The 23,279-nt window shown below is 39.0% G+C and overlaps 1 protein-coding gene across 1 annotated transcript; it reads right to left on the bottom strand.

Annotated features, from left to right (window-relative positions):
• Window positions 1-5,519: 5,519 nt before the first annotated feature.
• Window positions 5,520-7,171, bottom strand: LOC114884623 (probable ATP-dependent RNA helicase DDX27; the record flags this gene model as incomplete). Its single annotated transcript, XM_029203707.1, has 2 exons — window positions 6,108-7,171; window positions 5,520-5,544 (listed from the first exon to the last, which is right to left on the bottom strand). Coding segments are annotated over exons 1-2 (1,056 nt in total), but the record flags the coding sequence as incomplete, so codon positions are not given.
• Window positions 7,172-23,279: the final 16,108 nt, after the last annotated feature.

The raw sequence follows: 23,279 nt of genomic DNA on the forward strand, positions 1-23,279 counted from the left end.
GAGATCTATCCTCAAGTTAAATGCTAGCATTTTACGATTGAATTCACACACACACACACACACACACACACACACACAAACACACATGTTCATGCACTTTGCTGCTTTTGCATTATGAAGAATCAGATGGAAATATTAACTCTATAACTTTTTCATTAAACAATTATGAATCATAGGATATATCAGAAAGCAAATTTATTTTCTTTGTTTCTGCCCTTAGAATTTTATCTGAATACTGCTAATGTTCTGTTTCTTGATTTAGGTGCTGGTTGCATAGGTGTATTCCATTTGTGAAAACTGAGCCAACTGTACATTTATGAGAGAAGCTTTTCTTTCTGCATGTACATTTTACTCCAATAAAAAGGTTTGTAAATGTGTCCATGTTCAAATATTAATCAAAACTGATTTAAAGTGAATCTCTTCTCCACCATTTGGGTCCTTTAATTAGTGAGAACCTGGGAAAGTGAAGGTGGTCTTTCTTCCATTTCTAATGCTTCCATTTCCTCACCCCATCTTGTTAACTAAAATAAAATTTACAGGTTCATTTTTTGCCACCTATCCATGGTCAGATGAAGAAAAGAGAAGAGGTTAAGAGGTCGTATTATTCAGGTTTCTCCAGAGAAACAGAACCAATAGTATGTGTCTACATAGAGTGAGAGAAATTTATTTTAAAGAAGTGTCTAACTGTATTTTGGGGACTATAAAATCTGAAAACTGCAGGGCAGGCCAGCAGGCTAGAGACACAGGGAAGAGCTGACGTTGCAGCTAGAGTTCAAAGTCATTCTGGAAGCAGAATCCCCTGTTCCTTGGGGGATACAGTGTTTTCCTTTCAAGGCCTTCAACTGATTGAATGAGACCCACCCACATTATGCAAGGTAATGGGCTTTACTCAAACTCAACCAATTTAAATGTTAATCTCATCTAAAAAGATACCTTCACAGTGATATCAAGACAGATGTTTGGCCAAATATCTCAGTACCATGGCCTAGTCAAATTGACATGTAAAGTTAACCATCACAGTAGTCATGAAGTTCTTACTTTACTTTTTTCTCTTTCAAGTTGGTTACATACCCTCTGGGCAGAGGAGATGTTTAAATATGACTCCTTATCTCTTTGGTGCTTTCCTAGATTCCTGCATGCCCCACCAGGAACAATTGACTGCACTTCCCATGATCTAAGATGTTCCCTTTCACTGGCCAGCCTCACTCAGATCTTGTTTTTATTGTTGTATCTATTGCTGTTATAATTGTTTTAAATGCACCCTGTTCTTTATTTGACTATCTTTTCCCCTTCAGAAGTTATGCAGGCAGGATTTTAAATGGTTCCAGTGTGGCTCTCTCTCCCATTTGGTCATATTTGTTCCAACAAAGCTACCTCTACTTCTGCTCACTGGATAGCAGAGAGCTAGCCTATCCCTTGGTGTCTTCATTTCCTGGTGGAATTGTGTACGGATCCACTAACATCTAACTGCAGAAGATACACATTAAGTCCTCTGAACGGTATCTGTGAAACCCCTTTCATAAAGCTTGGGATGATACCCACTCCTCAATCTGGGAATCTGAATCATTAGCCTAATGATAAACTAATTAAATTGGCCTCCTTGTGCTGATAGGCTGGCTTTTGCATAAGTTTTATTATTTAGGCATGTCCTAGTTTGTGAGAACAAGTAAACAAAACACATCTTTCCTTGTAATTATTACCAAACACTTACCTTATGGAGAAGATGCTTAAAATCTTTCTTGAGATTTAGCACAGAACTCCAGTATTCCAATATGTGTTGGCTTAAAGGGAGTAGGATTTAACAGTCCAGCTCTTTATAGAGTAATCCTTCAAAAAATTCTCTGCTAATCTATCATAATCAAAATCTTTAAAAAAGTAGATGTGGATAAGGGGCTTAAGAGCCATATAACTTTTTCTTCCAACAACTACATTATTTTAGGTGGCCTAACAAATAATAACTTTGGGATCTAATCATATTGCCTTATTTTCCTGGCCAAAACTCCCCTTAACAGTCCATTGAATAGTTTATAAATTGAATATTTGACTTGTGATATCTGATCCAGCTCTCACTGATATCTTTTTGAAGAGCAGTGTTTTCACACACACAGACACACACCTATTTAGTCCATAAATTGATGGGGTAGAAAAAAAATCTCAACACGTTTTGTGAAAGTTCGTCTTAGAAGTCATGTCATATTTCTCTTCCATTAGAAGAAGACTAGCCATAATGTTTTTTCTTTGCCAAATGGACTATTAGAATATAAGGAAAGATTGCATGGAGGAAAATATGTATTATGTGTCATAACTGTTGATATAGAAGATTGGAGGAAAAAGTCCATTATGTGTTATAATTGTTGATACAGAAGATTGGAAACAGTCACTGGCAGAGTAAGAGGCAGGAAGGAGTAGGAGAAGAAAGGGCAGAGAGCAATAATACTTATCCAGTGGGTAGGCCATGCACAGAAGATATAAAGTCAACTGCAGTTAATGGTAGCTGAGTTGAAAAAGATGAGCTCACATCCAAAAAGTATCACAGAAAATTCGAATGTGTTGTGCTATTAGAAGGGGAAGGGTGAAGGTAATGACATATTCATTCCAGAGATACAGGAAGACAAAAGGTAGGTACCAATTGTAAGGCCTGAAATTGGAGAGTGAGGCCTCAGACATAGGTTCAGGATTTTCATGAACAGGATGTCATCCCCTAGGAAAGATCTTTAAATGGTAAAAACCCATAAAGGACTCTAATCCTAGGAATACTGGAGTTCTGTGCTAAATCTCAAGAAAGATTTTGAAGCATCTTATCCATAAGTTAAGTGTTTGGTAATAATTACAAGGAAAAATGTGTTTTGTTTACTTGTTCTCACAAACTAGGACATGCCTAAAGAATAAAACTAATGCAAAAGCCAGCCTATCAGCAAAGGAAGGCCAATTTAATTAGCTTATCATTAGGCTAATGATTCAGATTCCCAGGATAATGACCATTATTTTCCAGATCTTCAGTTTACTAGTTGACATTCCTTTTGTTGCAAGTGAGAGAAACATACCAGAGACCAACAGAAGAAAACAATGCAAACCAAGCCAACTAGGTTTTTCATGAATCCAGGGCCTAAAACTGTTAAGCTATTGCCAGGTCTTTCACTCTCCATTCTCTTTGCTCTGTTTCTTTTTATGGGTTGACCTCAGCCTTTCTGCAACTGAAAAAAAAAAAAAAAAAGAAAGAAAGAAAAGAAAGAAAATATAAAAACAACCCCGTGGAAACATTAATAGTAAAAGGAAAGGTATTTCTCTAAAACACAATCTTAGGCCAATACTGGGGCCTTTAGTCAGCAAGCGTATTGAGAGTTGATTATATCCTAGGGACTGGTAAGAATAAGTTTTGAATCTAGACTTCAGGACCTAATGGGTCTGTAACTTAGATGACAATAAAATTTACTCATATTTAGTTTCTTTATAGACAAAATAAGCATAGAGGTACTTTGAAAAGTTGTTAGCGTTAATGAAAAAGTATACCAAGTGCCATACACTGTCTAGCACACAGCAGTGCTTCAATATATAGTAGTAACAATCAGTACCTATAACAGAATCCCTAAACCACACCAAAAGTGTTAATGGTCATAATGGTATTCACTCTCATCCCTCAACCAGTATTACAGATACTAGAACTAAGACTTACTGAGAACTTTCACTTTGTAAGGTCTTTGCAAGCGTATGCCTGTTATATGCCCTTGACTGTTTCTTTTGATAGTGCAGATACCAAAAATGGTACACAGGCTCCTTCCCACCACTGCTGTACTATTGGCTCTTCTCACTGTAGCCAATACTGATGTTTCAAAGCAGGTTTCTCCCAAGCTATTGTGATTCTCATACACTGTGAAAGGAAGTCTTCCTTGTCTGTTTCATAGCTTATTACCTTTCTTCCAACTTGAAATATGTTTCACAGAGACTGGACAGAGTTTAAGAAACTCCCACCTTTGTCAGAATCAGGAATTTTTCTCTCTACCAATAATCATTCAGTGTCCTGAACTAAGATATATGAGTCTTGATTATCTCTTATTTCTGAGTGTGTTCTCTTCTTTCTCAGAGTATATCACCATTTTTAGAAAATGGTGTGGCCAATTTTATTTATGACTTTTAAGACTGGTTTCTCATAGTATAATAGCTTGTTGCTGTTGTTTCCAGAAAGACAAGAAAGTCTATATGCTAACAGGCCCCTGTTGTCCAGCTACCATACCAAGTCTTGGATGGAGATGTACAGATCACATAATAGGGGCCCATTGCTAACAGAAAACAAATCAGAAGCACAGAAAGATTCCTCAAAAGAGGGAGCAGTACTTGTCTTTTTTATTTTTTCAATACTGTCATTGGTTATGTTTCAGGCTCATTTATTTACTTATTTTATTAGTGTTATTTTACCCTTTTTCCAAGGTTCACCAAGAATTATCATTTGCCCATATTTGCTTAGTCTTTCTTTTTTTTCTTTTGCTGAATCTTATGCTATTAAGTGGCAGATATCATGACACCGGACCCCTAAATATTTCAGCACACATTCCCTAAGAACGGTGAATTTCTCCTACATAAACACAATGTCATCACACCTGAGAAATTCAAGTGTCTGAATGATATCTAAAGTAAAGTACAATGTATATTCAGTTTTCCCTAACTGTCCCCAAAACGTCATTCTAGAGCTGTCTTTTTATTTTTTTAGTCAGGAATGACAGTTCCTACGTTGTACTTGGTTGCCACATCTCTTTAGTCTCCCTTAGTCTACAAAGTCCTCTCATCCTTTTTCACACTCTGAATATGTCTAATTATTCCCCAGTGACTGGATTCAACAATCATTGCTGGGAGCGGGGTAGGGGGCAGCTGTGCACCTCACTCTCACTCCATCCGGAGACAGACAGTTTGTTCCAGCAACGCAGTTTGGTCACTTGGTTGAAGTGGTATCTACCAGCTCTCTCCACTAGGAAAGGAACCTCTTTCTCTTTGCAGATAATAGTCATCTGTGAGATTACTGTGACTCCAATTTTTTCAACCCACCCAATCCTTTACAGTATTTCTCGTCCAGTTCAGGCTGCAGTTGAGGGACAGGTATCACCTTTAGTTGTCGTGTCTCTTTGGTCTCAGTCTGAAACTTCCACAGCCTTTCTTGATCTTTTGAGACATTGATATTTTTGATATTTAAAACCTAAATCAGATCATGTTCCCTTGGCTTAGAACGATCTCCTTTACCTCCTTCAGGCCTCAAGAATGCTCAGGGGAGGCAGTCGACCAGTTATTCAACACCTACTGTGCACCTGCTAGATTCTAGACACGGCCCTGGCACTGGGATGTGGCAGCAGTCAACACATACACAAAGCCGGCCCTTCTCGAACATGAAGTTCTGGGGAGAAGAGGGACACAGCCACCACACGAGCATTCAGGAAACAATGCGGGAGGTCAAGGAGGTGTAGCACCTCAGAGAACATAAGGCAGGAAGGGAAGGATGAGGCGGGGGTGTGGGGGGCAGGGATGAACTGTTTTTTTTGTTTTTTAAAAAATATTTCATTTATTTATTTATTTTGGGGGGCTGCATTGGGTCTTCGTTGCTGCACACAGGCTTTTCTCTCTAGTTGCGGTGAACGGTGGCTACTCTTCATTGCGGTGCGTCGGCTTCTCATCGTGGTGGCTTCTCTTATTGTGGAGCTTACCTCTAGGCGCACGGGCTTCAGTAGTTGTGGCGTGCAGGCTCAGTAGTTGTGGCTCAGGCCTTAGTTGCTCCGCGGCACGTAGGATCTTCAGGGATCGAACCCGTGTCCCTTGCATTGGCAAGCGGATTCTTTTTCTCTTTTTTTTTTTGCTGTACGCGGGCCTCTCACTGTTGTGGCCTCTCCCGTTGAGGAGCACAAGCTCCAGACGCACAGGGTGAGCAGCCATGCTCACGGGCCCAGCTGCTCTGCGGCATGTGGGATCTTCCTGGACGGGGGAACGAACCCGTGTCCCCTGCATCGGCAGGCAGACTCTCAACCACTGCGCCACCAGGGAAGCCCGCAAGCAGATTCTTAACCACTGGACCACCAGGGAAGTCCCAGGAACTGTTATAGAGTGGCCAGCAAAGTGACAGCTGGAGCAGAAACCTGTCAGCCTCATCCAGGATGAGCACCTCGATGCTGCTCAGGTGGAAGGAAGGGCAGTTGTGGAGGTGATCAATGAGCCGGCCCGGGGTGGCGATGAGGATGTCAGGCGCTGCCCGGAGGGCTGCTTCCTGAGACTTCACGTCCACGCCGCCCACAGCCAGGCAGGTGGTGATGCTGCAGAACTGGGCCAGCTGCTTGGTGACGGAGTGCACCTGGATGCCCAGTTCCCGTGTGGGAACCAGCACCAGCACACGGGTCACCGGAGCCTGGTGGGGTTTGTAGATCAGACGCTCCAAGACGGGCAGGGCAAAAGCCGCAGTTTTACCTGTCCCAGTGGCTGCACAGGCACAGATGTCCTTCCCCAACACACCCACAGGTATGCATGCCTTCTGGATCGGTGTGGGGTCCTTGAAGCCCATGGCTGTGATGGCCTTCAGAAGAAGGTGGGAAAGGTTCATGTCCTGGAATGAGAGGTTTTCATCATACTGAGATGCATCTTCAAAAAATCCTCCTGCTTCCTGTCCTTTCTTCTTCTGCTGCTCCTTTACTTTGAGTGTATCTGCTTTGGTGAGGACGTTCTCATCAGCTGACGAGTAGTCAGTCTCTGATTCTTCATCTTTTGTGGCTTCCTCATCTTTCCCTTCAAAGTCTTCCTGCTCCTCAGGTTCAGAGCCCTCCTTTGCTTCTTTCTCCTTCTCTAACTTCCCAGACTTGGCTTCTTTATCCTCTGTTTTCCTTTTCTTTCGAGCTTTCTCAATCTTCTCATCTAATGTCGTGGCTGCCCTCTTCTTCTTGAGCTGGCTTATGACGTCAGCCATGGCCCAGCTGCCATCGTACATCCCCTCCTTCTCAGTGAAAACAAAGTCAGGGTTGAAATCGGCACTGCGGTTCTTCTGCAAGGCTTTCTGCTTTCTGCCCAGCACAGTGGGCCCCTCCTCCTCCTGGTCTTCGGAATCAGTCTCTGGCTCCACTGGCACCTCATCATCTTCGCCTATGGTCCCGATTAAACCCAGCTCCGCAAGCATGTCGCCGCAGCAGCCACCCCCGGAAACCAGCGCAGCGCGCTAGGCTCAGTACTTGTCTTTAGGCTCCCTCTCTCCTGAGACAATGTAGGTTACAAACTGCAAAGTCAAGAAGATCCAGTGCTTCCACCTTGTACTTTAGGGAGTTTGTCTTAACAGTCAGGGTCATGGCAGGAAATAGCACACCAAAGATTTTAAAAGAGTTCAGTGAAAGGTTAATTTATAGAGATGAATCTTGATTGAGGGAGAAAATACCCAAATAATAGCCAGATAGCAAAGATATTTGGTGATACAGTCTGGAGAAGTCAGCCTCCTAAAGCACATGGCATTGGAAAGAAGGACACATAAAATACATATAGGTAAAAATGGGGATGGACCAGCACAGTCCACCCTTGTGTCATTTGTATTCCATTTTCATCCTTTTATTTAGATAAAAAGCTACCATATGCAGAACAAAGCAAACACACACTCTCGCGTGCCACTTTGTCATTGTCTTCCAACTGACTTGCCCTCCACTGGCTCTTCATCTGATGCCACCAATGGTCATGACATCAATTTTCAGTGTCAGTATTGTCCATTCAGTCATTCAATTTACATACACCAAAACCCAGAAGTCCATTCTGAGGGTTTGATTCTTGAGTCCAACCCTGCTACCAATTATTTTCTCTATCAGAATTCTACCAGAAAACAGATTTCATCTTCAAAAGTTTAATTAAAGAGAGTACAAGAAAGGATAATTTATAGATGTATGGACAGGGCTAACGGAACCAATGAAGAATAATAAAATGCTCAGAGATTAGCAACTTCATGGAACATTAGTATCATTATACCTGAATGGGCAAGGGGAAGAAACAATGATTTGGAATCTCTTGAGAGCAGGAGATGTCTGTCACAAAGACTAAGTCTTAGGTAGATGAATACAACCACTGACCAAACCATGACCTGGCAGAGAAGGAACAAAGGAAATAAATACCCAACCTCTTTCTTTTCCCACCTTCAAATCTCTGGCAGTGCATGTCACTGACCAAAACCATATAGAAGCCAGAAATCAAGAGCACCTGGATGTTGTCTTTTATAACATTTATTCTCACGGGTTGCAGAGTAGGGCAGAAAAGAATGGAAAGTGAATCGAGATTGCCATGCAGAGAAAACTAGCATTATCTTTAACTTGTCTCTTCTAAATTAAAAGTTAATCAATAATGTCTTCCAATTGGAAGTTGAACATAGTTATAAAGGTTTGGAACAGAAAATCTTACCGCATAAGTAAATATCACCCTGGGTCCCAAAGGAACTCTGATGAGATTTTTCTTTTCTTTCCTTTTAAGTAACTAATTGCCTGATTTCCAATGCTTCTATCTCACTGAGACTCCAGAATGAAAAACAAAATGAGTAAAATATGGTTACCTATTGATTAGGCCATTAGACACATATTTCACAAGTTCCTCCTGTATAATCAACACAATGAAAGGCATTTAAAACTATATATTGAAATTATTTAATAGGAGATATTTGGTATTCCTCTAGGACAAAGAGAGAGGAATATAACATTGGAGAAAAAAAAAGTTGGGAAGGCTATTATCCAAAAATCAATCAAAATGTTCAAAATTACATAAGGGAAAAGTCTCATTTGTTTTCAGAATGACAAATCTATGCTGCTTCAGTAATGGCTACGAAAGTCAGATGCTTGCTTTGCTCTAGTAGGGAAACATATCCATCATGAGGCTTAATACCCATATGTGTACTTTCTCAAAAGCTTTGCTAATGCCTGCTGATTTACCTGCAATACATTTTCCAGAAACTGTTGAGTAAAATGACAACGTATATATTTAGTTTCACACTTCAGCCTGTCCAATTAGCAGTGTTTGCAGTACCAGCTGTGAGCCCAGGAGAGGATTTAATTTTAAGTACAGCAGTCTAGTTGACAACAAAAAACAAAACAAAACAAAACACTGAGCCATGAATTTGCCAAGTGTTAGTTTCCAATCATTTGTTTCTGAGAAATAGCTCTTTATTGCTATTATTGAAAGTTGCTCAAAGAACTAGCACATGAAATTCTGTGAAGAAGAGGCATGAGGCAGGCTGCTGTGGTAGCCACCATAACTGGTAATGTGATAATTACCAGGATGTCTCTAGCAGACTCCCTACTCTCACTTAACCTTGGTTCAATCATCTGAACAATGCAAGTCCTTCCATGCTCATTTTCATTGATTATGAAATGAGATTAAAGAGGCTTTGAAAACAGTAAAGTCATCTAAAATACTAAAACATGGGGGAAAAAAAGGAAGAAGAAAGACGGCCTTTTACACAAAAAGAAAGCAACCTGGTAGATTTTCTCTTCTTCACTTAATATTTAGGCAAAATGTAAATACTAACTGCTACTTGGGGAATATATTGGAAGGCAAAAGATGGTACCAGAGGCAGTACTATTAAAAGGTATGTATTAATTTAGAGATACCAAAGGAGTTTATGAAGTCTAGTCTTGGAAATATTTAAAAGGTGACCAGAAAGTCATCTATTCTGAGTAATATTGACCAAGAACAGGAAATATTTCTAACAACTTTTTTACTATCTATGGCAGAGATATAATAATAAAAAATATCTAAGTGATAGTAGATTAAAATTGTCTCTATAGATTGTGGTTTTAAAAAAGCATAAATATTAAATCTGATAATCTTTTCCTTTAAAATTAATTTTAGGGTCCAACTACAGGAAAGAGAAAGTAGAACCACAAAAACAAAATATTTGAGAGAAAATGAATTTAAAAAGTATCAAAACCCAACTGAAATAACTATATAAATGTATAATGAAACAGTGATGATAGGAAATAGTTTTATTACTGACAAAAAATTTTAAAAATGATCCAAGCCTGCAAATATGGAAGTAGGAAACCAAATAACAGATGAACCAAAGAAAAGAGAAGAAAAGAATTAATAATGATGTAGGCAGAAAGGAAAAACAATACAAGTAATTAAATCTATGGATAGAAGTCTGAAAATGAGACAAAATATACATTTTAAAAATTAAATGTTATGTGTATAGAAGTGAAAATGCATTTATGCATATATGAATGTTATATTTTACAAGACATAGTCATATGGTTAAAACTTCTGTAAGGCTTTTTTTTCCAGATAGGAGTGTCACCAGGGACTTCCCTGGTGGTCCAGTAGGTAAGAATCCGCGCTCCCAATGCAGGGGGCCCAGGTTCGATCCCTGTTCGGGGAACTAGATCCCACATGCATGCCACATCTATGAGTTCACATGATGCAACAAAGATCCAGCGCGCCTCAACTAAGACGTGGCACAGCCTAAATAAATATTAGAAAAAGAAGTTAGTGTGCTTAAAATTAAAAAAAAAAAAGTGTCACCAAATTTCCATATATCAGCTATGATAGTAAAAGATGACAGTTATAATACAAATCCAGAAGCCTTAAAAGAGGTTCCTAAAAGTTATGTCACAATGATTGTTACCATTACAGGTAGTTTAGCAAATAAGATCTTTGGCTGCAGAGATCATATCCATATGGCCAACACTTACTTAATAAAATGTTACTCATAAATTCTCTGAATTACATTGTTATATTCTACTACAAATCTTTAAATTTTTAAAATTAAATCTTAAAATTTTTTTTGGTAAATGTATATCCTAAATATTAAATGGACATACTTACATTAAAATATCGTATTTGTGCTTTACCTGAAAGTATATCTAAAATTATCTACTTAAAGAGTTTTATAATTACCTGAGACTGCTTCAACTCTTCCATTTATGAATTTCAGCAACTGGTACCCATTTGATTCATATAGAAACTGTTTATTCTTCCTTTTCTATTTAGGAAACATATAATAATTGCTTGCTGGGTGTCAGAATATGTACCAAATACTGGAGATACAACAGTAATAATGCATAACTTAATTAAACCCACTGACTATTGAAAAATATAACTGATAAACCTCTGTAATAATAGATTAGCAAATATGTGAAGTAACAAGGAGGCACAGCTAAACTCCTTTTGGAGGTGAGAGAGATCAAGGAAGTATTTTCTGGAGTCCTGTAATGTCTACTGGTGTGGTCATGAAAGGATGGAGGTTGGGGATGGACAGCATCTCCACAGAAGAGATTACTTATCAAAGTCTTTCAGAATTTTTTTCTAACAAGTACAATATTTTTACTAGTATTTCTAAATTTCCTTTCCCAGTATCAAATGAGATATATTTTATTGTCAACAAATTTCAAGAGCATGTCCAGTGCAGTGACCAAAACAGATGTTTTAGTTTTATTGAATCCAGCAAATCTAAACAAACTCCTGCACGAGCCTTGCTCAGCTGTGTTTTGCTGCTGGTAGCAGGTGAATTTTAACTGCTTCCTGGCTGTGTATGATAGACCTCTGACCAAATTGTTCCTCTTTGGCTTACCAGTTTAGAGACCTTGAGAAACTGATTTAATCTTCCTGAAAATATTTGACTCTGGCATTAATAGTATTACTTAGCACAGAGACTTGATATGTTATTTAAATGAAATATTTAAATCGTCTGGAACAGTTCAAGGCACATAGCAGGCACCCAATAATTAAATACTAATGTTAGTATTATTGTTCTCTAAATATCAAGTCTAGAAAAATACAACTTACAGTAGACATTGACAAATATGTAAATTGTATCATTCTTATTTCTCACTAGCTATTTAAAAGGCAATGTTGGTTAATTTAAGAGTTAATCAAATGCTCTTATATGACTCAGTTGTTTTTTTTTAATGCCCTCCAGAAAATTGTCTGTATTATAAGCAGAAATTCATTTTAACTGAAGACTACATCATAGCTGATCTTTCCTTGTGCACTTTGCAATAGTCTTTGTGCCAAAGCAATAAAATACAACATAGATATGTAAATGAAAATAAATAAAATAAAAAACTAAATGCTAATTAGCCTATCAATAAAGAGTAAGCAACATACAAATACAAACTAACCTATCAATAAAAAGTAAACAAGGGCTTCCCTGGTGGCGCAGTGGTTGAGAGTCTGCCTGCCGACGCAGGGGACAGGGGTTCGTGCCTCGGTCCGGGAAGATCCCACATGCCGCGGAGCGGCTGGGCCCGTGAGCCATGGCCGCTGAGCCTGCGCATCCGGAGCCTGTGCTCCCCAACGGGAGAGGCCACAACAGTGAGAGGCCCGCGTACCGAGAAAAAAACAAAAATAAATAAATAAAGAAAAATTAAAAGTAAACAAATACACAAAACTGGAAATAAGGGAGAGCGTATGTGGTATAATGTCCTATAAAGGGCTGAAGACACACACTACTAAAACCATGTAATACTAAAGGATGCAAAAGGTAAAATACAGGACGCCCAGTTAAATTTAAATTTCAGGTAAACAAAAATTTTTTTTGGTAAATGTATATCCTAAATATTAAATGGACATACTTACATTAAAATATCATATTCGTGCTTTACCTAAAAGTATATCTAAAATTATCTACTTAAAATTCAAATTTAACTATATTTTTACTTGCTAAATCTACCAATTCTACATACAGTACAGTACACATACAAAATTGGGTTTATTGGGTGAAAACTTAGAAGTAGAGAAGTGGTAGAGGGTACACAATTTTCTGAAGTTGCATTTATCTATACCTGAAGCCAGGCATAAGTGATCCACATGCACCATTTCCAATATTATAGTGAAATAGTCCTGCCCCTAAATATTCTACATATATATACCTGTGGGAGGTGGAGAGGTAGGAGCAAAGAAGAGCTATGCCACTCTGTAACAAAGGAAGCTTCCAGATCAGTGAAGTGGCCTTGCTAGGGATAGTGAAATTCCAGTGCTCAGCATGTCTGTAAAACTACTCTTCTAGTGAGATAACTCAGACTTGGTAAGCTACCAAAAACCCTTAAAGCAATTTTGGAATACACATATTTCCTGCAAAATTCTCTATTGTTTTCCTGGATTTTACTTTATTAATATATAGTTGTATGATTTCCTTATAATTATTTTAATTTTATCTGTAGTTATGTTTTTCCCTCCCAAACAAAAGAAAGACATATCAAAATAACCATGGAGTCTCATTTGTTTCCTCATTTTTGGTATCTTCAATGCAACTGGCTTACTACACACAGTTCATGAATACTTTTGTGAAAAAAATCCAAAAGAACCTATAGCTAAAGTATTAGAAGTAACTGAATTTAGCAAGGACACTGATACAAGGCCAGTGCGTATAACTATATTGTGTAACTATAGACAAGTAATAAAGCAATAGAAAATAAAAAATTTTTAATGATACCAATTATAGTGACATCAAAAACATAAAATGCCTAGAAATAAATCTGAAAACATGATAGGCAAGACCACAATACTAGAAATTACAAAACAATGAGAGAATTGAAAGAGTAGCTAAATAAATGGAAGGATATACCACTTTCATGGATGCAATATTATAAAGATTTCAGGTATCCCCAAATTGATCTTTAGGGTCAATGAAAAACTGATCAGAATCCCAGAATTATTTTGTAGAAGTTGACAAGCTGGTTCCAAAATTGATATGAAAATGCAAGGGACCAATGATAACCAAGGCAATCTTAATAATAACAAAGCTGGAGAATATATACTAATAGTTATCAAAATATATTACAAAACCATAGTAATTAGGACAGTGTGATATTGACATGTAGACAGATAGACCCATGGCACATTATAGAAACTCTAGAAATAGACAAATGTATATACAACCAATGAACAATTTATGACAAACACATCACTTAAATATAATTTTAAAAATGTTCTTAATAGTGTCATAAGTTGAATATACATTTGGAAAACAATGAATATTGACACTACCTCCTAACATATAAAAACTTAAACTTCAGATGAAGTAAATATCAAAATGTGAAAGGTGAAATAATAACATTTTTTGAAGGAAACATGGGTGACTGTCTTCACTACATTGGACTATGCAAAGAAAACATAAATAGGATACAGAAAGCACTAACCATAAAGAACAAAAAGAAGAATTCATTTCATCAGGAGGTGAAAAGACAAGCCACAAAGTGAAGAAAACATTTTCAGTACATGTATCTGATAAAGGATCCATGCCCTTCGTTTCCTGCCTGCCCAGCCTATGGATTTCAGGCTTGCTTGGCCAGCCCCCTCAATTGCATAAGCCACATCCTACTGCTTCTGCTTCTCTGGCTGAACCTTGACTAATACAGATTTAGTTGCCTAGTGCTATGTAATATATTACCACAAATGCAGAGGCTTAAGACAACATACATGTATTTATTATCTCATGATCTCCCTGGGTCAGGGGTTCAGGCACAGCTTAAGTGGGTCTTCTGCTAGGGTCTGACAAGGCTGTAATGAAAGTGTTAGCCAGGCTGCATTCCTTTAGGGAGCTCAGGGTTCTCTTCCAAGCTAATATGGTTGTTGGGAGAATTCCATTCTTTTCAATTGTGAGACTGAGGACCCCATTTCCTTGCTAGCTGTCATCTGGGGCTGCTCTCCATAACTTGAGACCAACCTCAGGTCCTTGCTACCTTGCCATCTCACAGGTTCTTTCACAACATAGTACCTCGCTTCTTTAAGGCCAATAGGAGAAGCTCTCTGACCTCTAGGCCTTCTTTTAAAGGGATCCCCTGATTAGGTCAGGCCCACCCAGGGTAATCTCCCTTCAGATTAATTGAGAATCAACTGATTGAGAACTTTAATTACATCTCCAAAAATCACTATAATGTAACCTAATAATTACGGTGGCATTCATCATAATCACAGGTTCTTCCCACATACAAAGGAGCCATTTTAGAATTTCCTCTAGCCCCCAGTAATTCACATTCCTCACACATGGAAAATGCATTAATCTCTTCCAAAGCTTCCTAAGTGTCTCATCCACTTTTAGCATCAGCTCAAAGGTCAAAATCTCATCATCTAAATCAACCAGGTGAGCATGAGGCTCCCAAATGTAATCTCTTAAGTACAGTATCTGGGGCTCAATTCCTCTCCATCTGCACACCTATAAAACTAGAGAGACAAGTTATCAACCCCTAGTGGTGAGTGTACAATGGTGAGACAGGCATAGTGTAATAGCTATAAACATTCCAGTTTTTTTTTAAAAGGGGGGAAATGGAAGGTAGAAAAGAGTCACTGGTCCACAGCAGTTCTGAAGTCCAGCCAGAGTTCCTTGATTAGGTTTCAAAGCCTTGGAATGATCCCCCATGGTTTTTAGATTCACCCTTGGGACTCTCTGTTCTGCCCACTGAGTTGTTATTCCTTTTATGTGAAAGAACATGTTTTCAACTGAGTGGTTGTATTATCCTGCTTCCTTCCAGCAGAATCTTGGGATTTTGACAGCCTCCTTTTATTGTATAAAATAAAATTTTAGTCCAATTAGTCCTTTTAGTCCAAGCTGGCAGTGTTTCTGCTGAAACAATTTTCTCAAGAACTCTGAGGATCTTGCATGGATTTTCACTGGGTTTCACTCCATTAAATAAAAGCCACACCCACAAATCTTTTTGAGATAGTCCCTTCTCTCTCATTTGCTCCTGCTGAGATGGCTGAGGGTCAGATACTCTTAAATTTCCTAGAGGCCTCTGGTTTGACTGAGGGGATCTGTGAGACACACACTTAATCTCAGTTAAAGGGCCTTTAGTGTGACTGAATATTATGACCTTTTGATCTTTCAGATTTGTGCAGTCATACCCACTCAACCTTTTCTGTATGCCACAGGTTCAGCTGACATTTCTGACTTTTACCATCTTTTTATCCATCCACAGAGGCTGAGAATTTTCAAAATAATCTGGCCCTAGCTCCTTTTGTTTAAGAATTGTTCCCTCAACTTATCTTTCCTCTCACATTCTACAGTAAGCCTCAAGAAGATACCAGGTAGCAGCGTCAACACTTTGTTGGGAAATCGTCCTACCTACATAACCAATTTCATTGTTTACAAGTTATGTTTTCCACATAACTGCAGGAGAAAATTTGGCTAAGTTTTCTGCTACTGCATAACAGGGATCCTCTTTCTTCCATCTTCCAATAACATGTTTCTTGCTTCTCTCTAAGCCCTCAGCAGTACTCCTATGGTCTGTAATTCCACTAACAGCCGGTTCAAGTCTATCTACATATTCTCTGTCATGCTCTTTAGAACTACTGTAGCTTTCACCCACTGCCTAGTACCAAAGCCACACCCACACTTTAGGTATTTTTTTAATAGCAGTATCTCACTTTCAGTAATAGTTATCTATTGTTGCATAACAAATTACCACAAATTTAGGAGCTTAAAACATATATTTATTACCTCACAGTTCTTATGGGTCAAGTGTCTGAGCATGGCTTAGTTGGATCTTTTGCTTAGGGTCTCACAAACCTGAACTCAAGATGTCAGCTGGGGCTGTGGTCACATCCAATGTTTGAGACTTGAGGTCCTCTTCCAAGTTCATGTGGTTGTTAGCAGAATTCATTTCCTTGCAGCTATAGATCTCATGGCAGCTTGCTTCTTCAAAGCCAGCAACTGAGAGAGAGAAAGAGAGAATCTGCTATCTCAAGTCTCTTACCTCTCTACATCCTTTTTTAAAGGGCTCACCTGTTATGCTAGGCCCACCCATGATAATCTCCCTTTTGATTAACTTCAACTGATTAGTGAGCTTAATCACATCTGTTAAAATTCCTTTCCCTTTGCTTTAAAATGTAACCTAATCATGGAAGTAACATCAGTCATATTTGTATGCTCCATGCTTACTCAAGGGGAGAAAATTATACAGGGTGTGTACCCTGGAGCAGGTCGGGGGTGGATGTGGGGAAACAAGTGGGAATTTTAAGGTCATCTTAGAAGTCTGCCTACAACATTTTGGGGAGGTGCAGTGTTAGGCATGTTAAGAAAATGTTGGATGGCGCTCTTTTCAAGAAAGGAATGAATCTTTCTTCCTAGTTTTATTGGTAGTTTGGTAACTATAACCTTGTCTATGGACGTAATTTGATTTGGATTCTTGATAGGTGGAAAGGATTCTAGTAGGATTCAGTTTTTCATTAATCAGTCATATGTACCCCTCAGTACTGGAAGCATCATTCCTGTAACCTTTGTAATATTAAGTCCAGAAAGTCAAAACCAGGCAGTGAGTAGCAGAATTGGAAAATCTCCTTGTAAACATTCTTAAAGACTTGCCAGAGTTTGAACCCTTGTCATTTATAACTTAAAGAATTAGAAACTTGCTCTAAGTTTATATGAAATAATTGTATGCAATATGAGCTAGGACTGGAGGGCATTGTTAAAATTATTACAATCATTCAACAAACAAAAGAAAGCTCTACAATTTGAGTAGAACTTAAACTCACAGAGGATTATGCTCTAACAACTGCTGGTGGGAACAAGGAGTTCCACATGCATGTAAAGGTCCACTTATGTAACTGACTCCTCATAAACTATTGTACCTTACAAATTCCTGTCCTGTTGTGGAGACTAGCATTGCCAAAAGAGAGCAGAGTTAATGAAACTGACCTTAAGAATGATAAAGTTCCAAAACTGACCTTAAGAATGATAAAGTTCCAAAAGCATAAGAAGCTGAATTTACAGAAAAAACTGTTAATCATTATGAATAGTTTCCTTTGCTAAATAGTCTTTCCAACTTCTTAGGCATTCTTAGTTTCCCTGATCAAATTTCTCAATTAAGACATAAACATTTGCTTCAGAACCACTGTTTTGTTTTTTTTTTGTAAATGCCCATGCTCACTCATTTCCACTCTCTGTGTGTGCGTGTGTGTGTGTGTGTATGCAGTAATTTCACTGAATCATCCTATACTTCTCTGTCCTAAAACATTGAAAATGTTGGGGTCATACACTTTTCCACAAAGTTGTCATAGTCTAATTCTAGAGCCCTGGTCAAGCATGGGTTGGGATGTAGCATGATATAAGCCTCCCTAGGCCCCAGAACACACATTTAATTAGGGAGGAGTAAATCCTTCATCAAGCATGGCACTCTCACAGAAGGCTGACCAGAGGAATTTGGCATAGCGCCCAAGGTGTGGTCCCCAGCAGCTCAGCAAATGGCTGGCTCTGAAACAGAGCCAGAGACAAAACTAATAAATAAGACAGCAATGGGGAATCAAGCTAAATAGTACTCTATGGCCAGGCAGGCAGAATCTGCAATGCCTGACACTAGAAATAATTACATCAACCTTAGTGCTTGGTATTCAGGGATTCGGCAGGGCTCTAATCCCCAGAGTGATACTGGCCTCAGCCAAATCAACTTCCAATTATAAAATAAGTTGGGAGAACAAGTTAATTTACTAGAACAGGAATTCAAATTAAAGATCAGAGCAAAAACTATACCTTGTGGACTAATAACACTAATCATTGCAAAAACACATTCTAAGTTAAATATTTTCACAGCCATTATTTTATTCAGTCCTCATAAGATAGTTTGTTTGTGGTAGGCAGCTTTTGAAATGGCTCCCAATGACCTTTGTCTCATACTCTCATGGAATTCTGCACCTTGTGTATGAGCCAGACCTAGTCACTTGCTTCTAACAAATAGAGAATGGCAAAAGGATGGGATGTCAATTCCAAAATCAGACCATAAAACACTGTGACTTTTATCTTGCTGGTAGTCTCTTTCTGGCTCTTCTCCTGTGCTTTCTCTGATAAAGCAAGATGCCATGTTTTGAGCTGCCCTAGGGGAGGCTGTGGGGAAAGGAACTAAAGGTGGATTCCAGCCAATAGCCAGTAAGGAAATGAGTCCTTCAGTCCAACAACCCTTGAGACAGTTAATCCTGTCAAGAATCATGTGAATGAGCTTGGAAACATTTGAGCCTTCACTTGAGACCATGATCTCAACTTGTACTTTTTTACGGTCTTGTGAGAGACTCTGAAGCAGGGGACTCAGTTAAGCCTTGCTCAGATTCCTGACTTGCAGAAACTGTGAGATAATAAATATATGTTGTTTCAAACTGCTAAGTTTTGTGGTGGTTTGTTATGTAGCAATAGATAGCTAATAAATATGAGAGTTTAGAAGGTCAGTGAGCCCCACCTCCTGCCGAACTTGAGCTGTTATACTCATGGTTATGGTTTATTACAAAAAAGGATACAGGTCAAAATCAGCAATGGGAAAAGGTACATAGAATAGGTGCCAGGGAAAATCAGGTGCAGAGTTCCACTTCTCATGTTGCAGTGCAGTTCTGTAGACAGAGCTTATTTCTTCCATCAATGATGTGTGACAACAAGAACAGCGTATTGCCAACCACAGAGGCTCACCTAATTCTTGGTGTCTAGAATTTTTCCTGCGGGGAATCCATAGACATGGCTAACTGCTTGCTTGGCTGACCTTTAGCCTCCAGCACCTCCAGAGGTCAAGCTGATACTGCTTGACCTAAGGCCTCCACGACAGATCACATCATTAGCATAGACTGTCCAGTGTGGTCCAGGGTCGCCACATAAGCAAAGACACTTATCAGGTAGAACATTGCAAAGGCCTAGAGGTTCCCTCCCAGGAGCTGGGAGCAAAGGCAAAACTTCTCTTTTGGAAGGTTAATCCTTTAGTGTACACAGTATTACCTGTACTCTATATTCTTATTTTAGCTCTAAGTTTATTCCACTTCTCAGTCTTCAGACTTCTGTTAATTTTCAAAATTCACTGCAACCAACCCAGATTTCCAGAGGATAAAAGTTTTTAATGGCCTTTGTGCCAGTTTTCAATGTTTTGCCTCTCAACAACAAATCCATCCTTTACTGCCCTGCTTTGTGATACCAGAGTCAGACCCTGTAAACATTTCTCTTGCCAGCTGGCATGATGTTAAACTTTGTCAGCAGAGCTGGAGGGACACTACAGAGGAAGGGGCTTCTCCTTCTGACCCCACTGTGCTCCTGTTTTCTTGCTGCTGCAGTGCAGGTCAGCATGCAGGGCACCCAGTGTTGTTTACCACCCAGGGAGTTTCACTGATACCCCAGAGTCTGCCAGCACCCGAGCTGGATTTCTATGGAGTTCAATGCAATTCCAGCAGGCATCCTTTTCAGAAAATTCCACCAGCAGTTTCCCAGGAAATTCAGTACAAACTTCACAGTGGGATTCCCAGCAAGTTCCACTGGCACCACAACTGGTTTCCCAGCCAGTCTTTAAGGTGCCCTAGTGGGCTGCTTGCCTGGATGTTTCAGCAGCACCCCAGAAGGCAGCCTCCTGGAATGTTTTGTGGGCACTCCAGTGGGCAATTTCCCATTTTCCAGTCTCAGCCTGTGGCACCTCCACTTACCTCTCAACCATCCACAAGGCCACAGCCAGTGTCACTCCTCCAGTGAGATCTAGATCTCAGTCTTGAGGGTGGTGGTGGCCTCTTGTAAATTTTTTCTTCCCTTGAGTATTCTGCATCAGCCCTAAGCGTACTGTCTGCTCCCTGTATCTGCTTTTCCTGTATTTTTTAAGAATTATCTTTAACACATAGTAGTTAATCCCCTATTATTTGGCTAATAATTCTTTAAATGAAATTTCCTATTCAAATTAATCTGTGGTGTTTGTTTCCTGACTGGTCCCCAACTGATACAGTCTTCAATTTAAAAGGATTTAAAAATAATTGTTATGTGTCTTCCCCGTGTTTAAAAGAAAAAAAAAAAAAACTGAAAATTTTCTTTTATAGAATATTTCCTAACAAATTTGCTGAGGACATGTGAACTTGTTATGCTAAAATTCTCCCTCAAGCACTCATGTAAATTTAAGGGAAAAAAAGATATGTAAAAATTCAGTCAGATAAAAAGAAGAAAATAAAACTTTTTTTGTGTGTGTGTGGTACGCGGGCCTCTCACTGCTGTGGCCTCTCCCGTTGCAGAGCACAGGCTCCGGACGCGCAGGCTCAGCGGCCATGGCTCACGGGCCCAGCCTCTCCGTGGCATGTGGGATCCTCCAGAACCGGGGCACGATCCCGTGTGCCCTGCATTGGCAGGCAGACGCTCAACCACTGCGCCACCAGGGAAGCCCAGGTAAAACTTTTATTTTCACTTTAAGGACAGCAGTGGTATAATACATATTAATGTACTTCCTACAAAGAGACAATTTTAAAGTAATTAGGCATGATGCTCCCTTGCTGCAATAATCTTCACCAGGAAGATGTTGAAAGCAAAAGTAAGATTAATTTTAAATCTAGAGAAGAGCAGCCAAAATTTGAGGTAGACTTTAAAATCTTAATTCATTATTTTTCATGCTACCTCAGGGCTATAGTTATTTTTTTTTCTAAATTTATTAGGGATGGAATTCAGTGTCTGGCTCCTAGTAGGCACTCAACAAATCTATGTGAACTGCATGCCTGATGCATTTCTATTGTCTATTGGTTAATTTAGTAACTGACATATGAACTAAGATACCAGGAATCTGCTTGTTATGATTTTGACAATTTTATCCTGGCACAGACAGGATTAGAAAAAGAAAAACCACGTGGTAGTGCAGAGCGCTGCTTACTGTCAATTGTATCCTGCAAATCCATGTCTCCCATATTTCTATCTCTTCTCCTAGTTTATATTGCTGCTTGGGTAAAAACTGTCCCAGAATCAACACCTATGGATTAATGGGAAGATCCATTCAGTACATACTATGTCCTAGGTGCTTCACTTATTCTCTGATTTTACCCTCATTTCCCCATGGGTTGACATTACTATCACCACCATTTACAGATGAAAGAAATGAGACTGAGCGAGCTTACATTACTTGCTCAAAGTCACATTCCTAATTAATAACAGAGCTAGGAATTGATGACAGCTTTTCTGACTCAAAATCTGGTACTCTTTTCCATTATACTTCACTGACTCTCTTTAAACCATAGAAATTGGAACCCAAAGCGTATTTTTTAGTTTGTCCAACCCAACAACTACCTAATAAAGAAGTATTGTCTACAACATTCCTAACTGGCAGCCTCTACTTAAACTTTCTAGTGATGAAGAAGACCATTACTTCACAAGTTCAAATTTTTATACCCTTCAAATTATCAGGAAGTTCTTAGGCATATGGGTTTATAATCTTTCTTCTTACTGACTTCCACCCATTGGTTGTAACTGTGCTCTCTCAAGGTTGTAACTGGGTTCCCTGTTTTCTCCCAGAACAAGTACGATTTCTCTTCCACGCAGGCCTTCAATCAGCAGAAAGGGATACTCTTTTTGTGCCTAGAATTTCCCTCTCTCCACTTTTTAAAATTAGAACTCAATCTAGAGTGGACTCTTTCATGTTCTCAATATTTGATAGTACTTATTATTGCTGCTGGGATGTATATAAGCCTTCTAATCCTTATTGCTTATCTGGAAATACTATACATTATATATTTTGGTATATACTCCTATGAATATAGATAATAAATATTGATTTAGTGGGAACCCCCACTCCTAAATTCATTCATCCAGACTCATAAAGATCAGCCTGCTTCTATACAGTTATGCTTTTGGAAAGTGCCAAGAAGATCTTCATGGTCATCATGGAACTTTAGCATAAAAGCAAACTGGGGGGTGGGGGGGTAGGACGATGATGAGGAAGAGGGACAGTCAGCGTGGGACCCTGGGAGAGAGAGCTGTTGGAGAGAAGTCCAAGCATAGTGCAAAGACGGGGCAACATTTCTAATTCTGGAATTGAAGAGCAGGGACCACATTATAGCAATAGGAATCCAGGTTGCTACTGAATCTTTGAGACTCAAGCAAGTGCCATTCCCACTGAATAAGACTGCTCTCTATAAGGCTAGCGAATAATCATACAATCCAGTTATGAGGTCTTGGAGAAGTAGAAAGAGTCCAATGCTCTATCCAAATGCATTGAGTTAAAATGAGAGGTTAGCATTTGTAAAACAAAACTAAACAAAATTGAAGTGTTGGAAAGAAGTTGCTTTCCCATAAGAAGAGAAAAATGTTTTACTTGCTAGCCAAAATCATAGAGGAGAAGCATGTTCGTCAAACCACAATGTTTTATCAAGTATTCAAACAGACATAAACCAAATAATTTCACTCATCCTAAGAATTCACTTGGTGAACAATAACACTACACAAATTAGCAAACAACTTCAGTGAAGTAACTGCAAAAGACAGAGGAAACAATCATGTTGGAGTATCAGTAAAATATCTTTGGCACTGTGAAGTGAAAACAAGGCTTATTCTAGACTAAGAACACCACGTGAAAATATGCAGTCTAATACTTTAAGTGTGGTTTTGA

This window comes from Monodon monoceros, unplaced genomic scaffold (genome assembly GCF_005190385.1).
Source record: "Monodon monoceros isolate NGI ecotype Baffin Bay Population unplaced genomic scaffold, NGI_Narwhal_1 Super_Scaffold_5, whole genome shotgun sequence".
Classification (NCBI taxonomy): Eukaryota; Metazoa; Chordata; class Mammalia; order Artiodactyla; family Monodontidae; genus Monodon; species Monodon monoceros.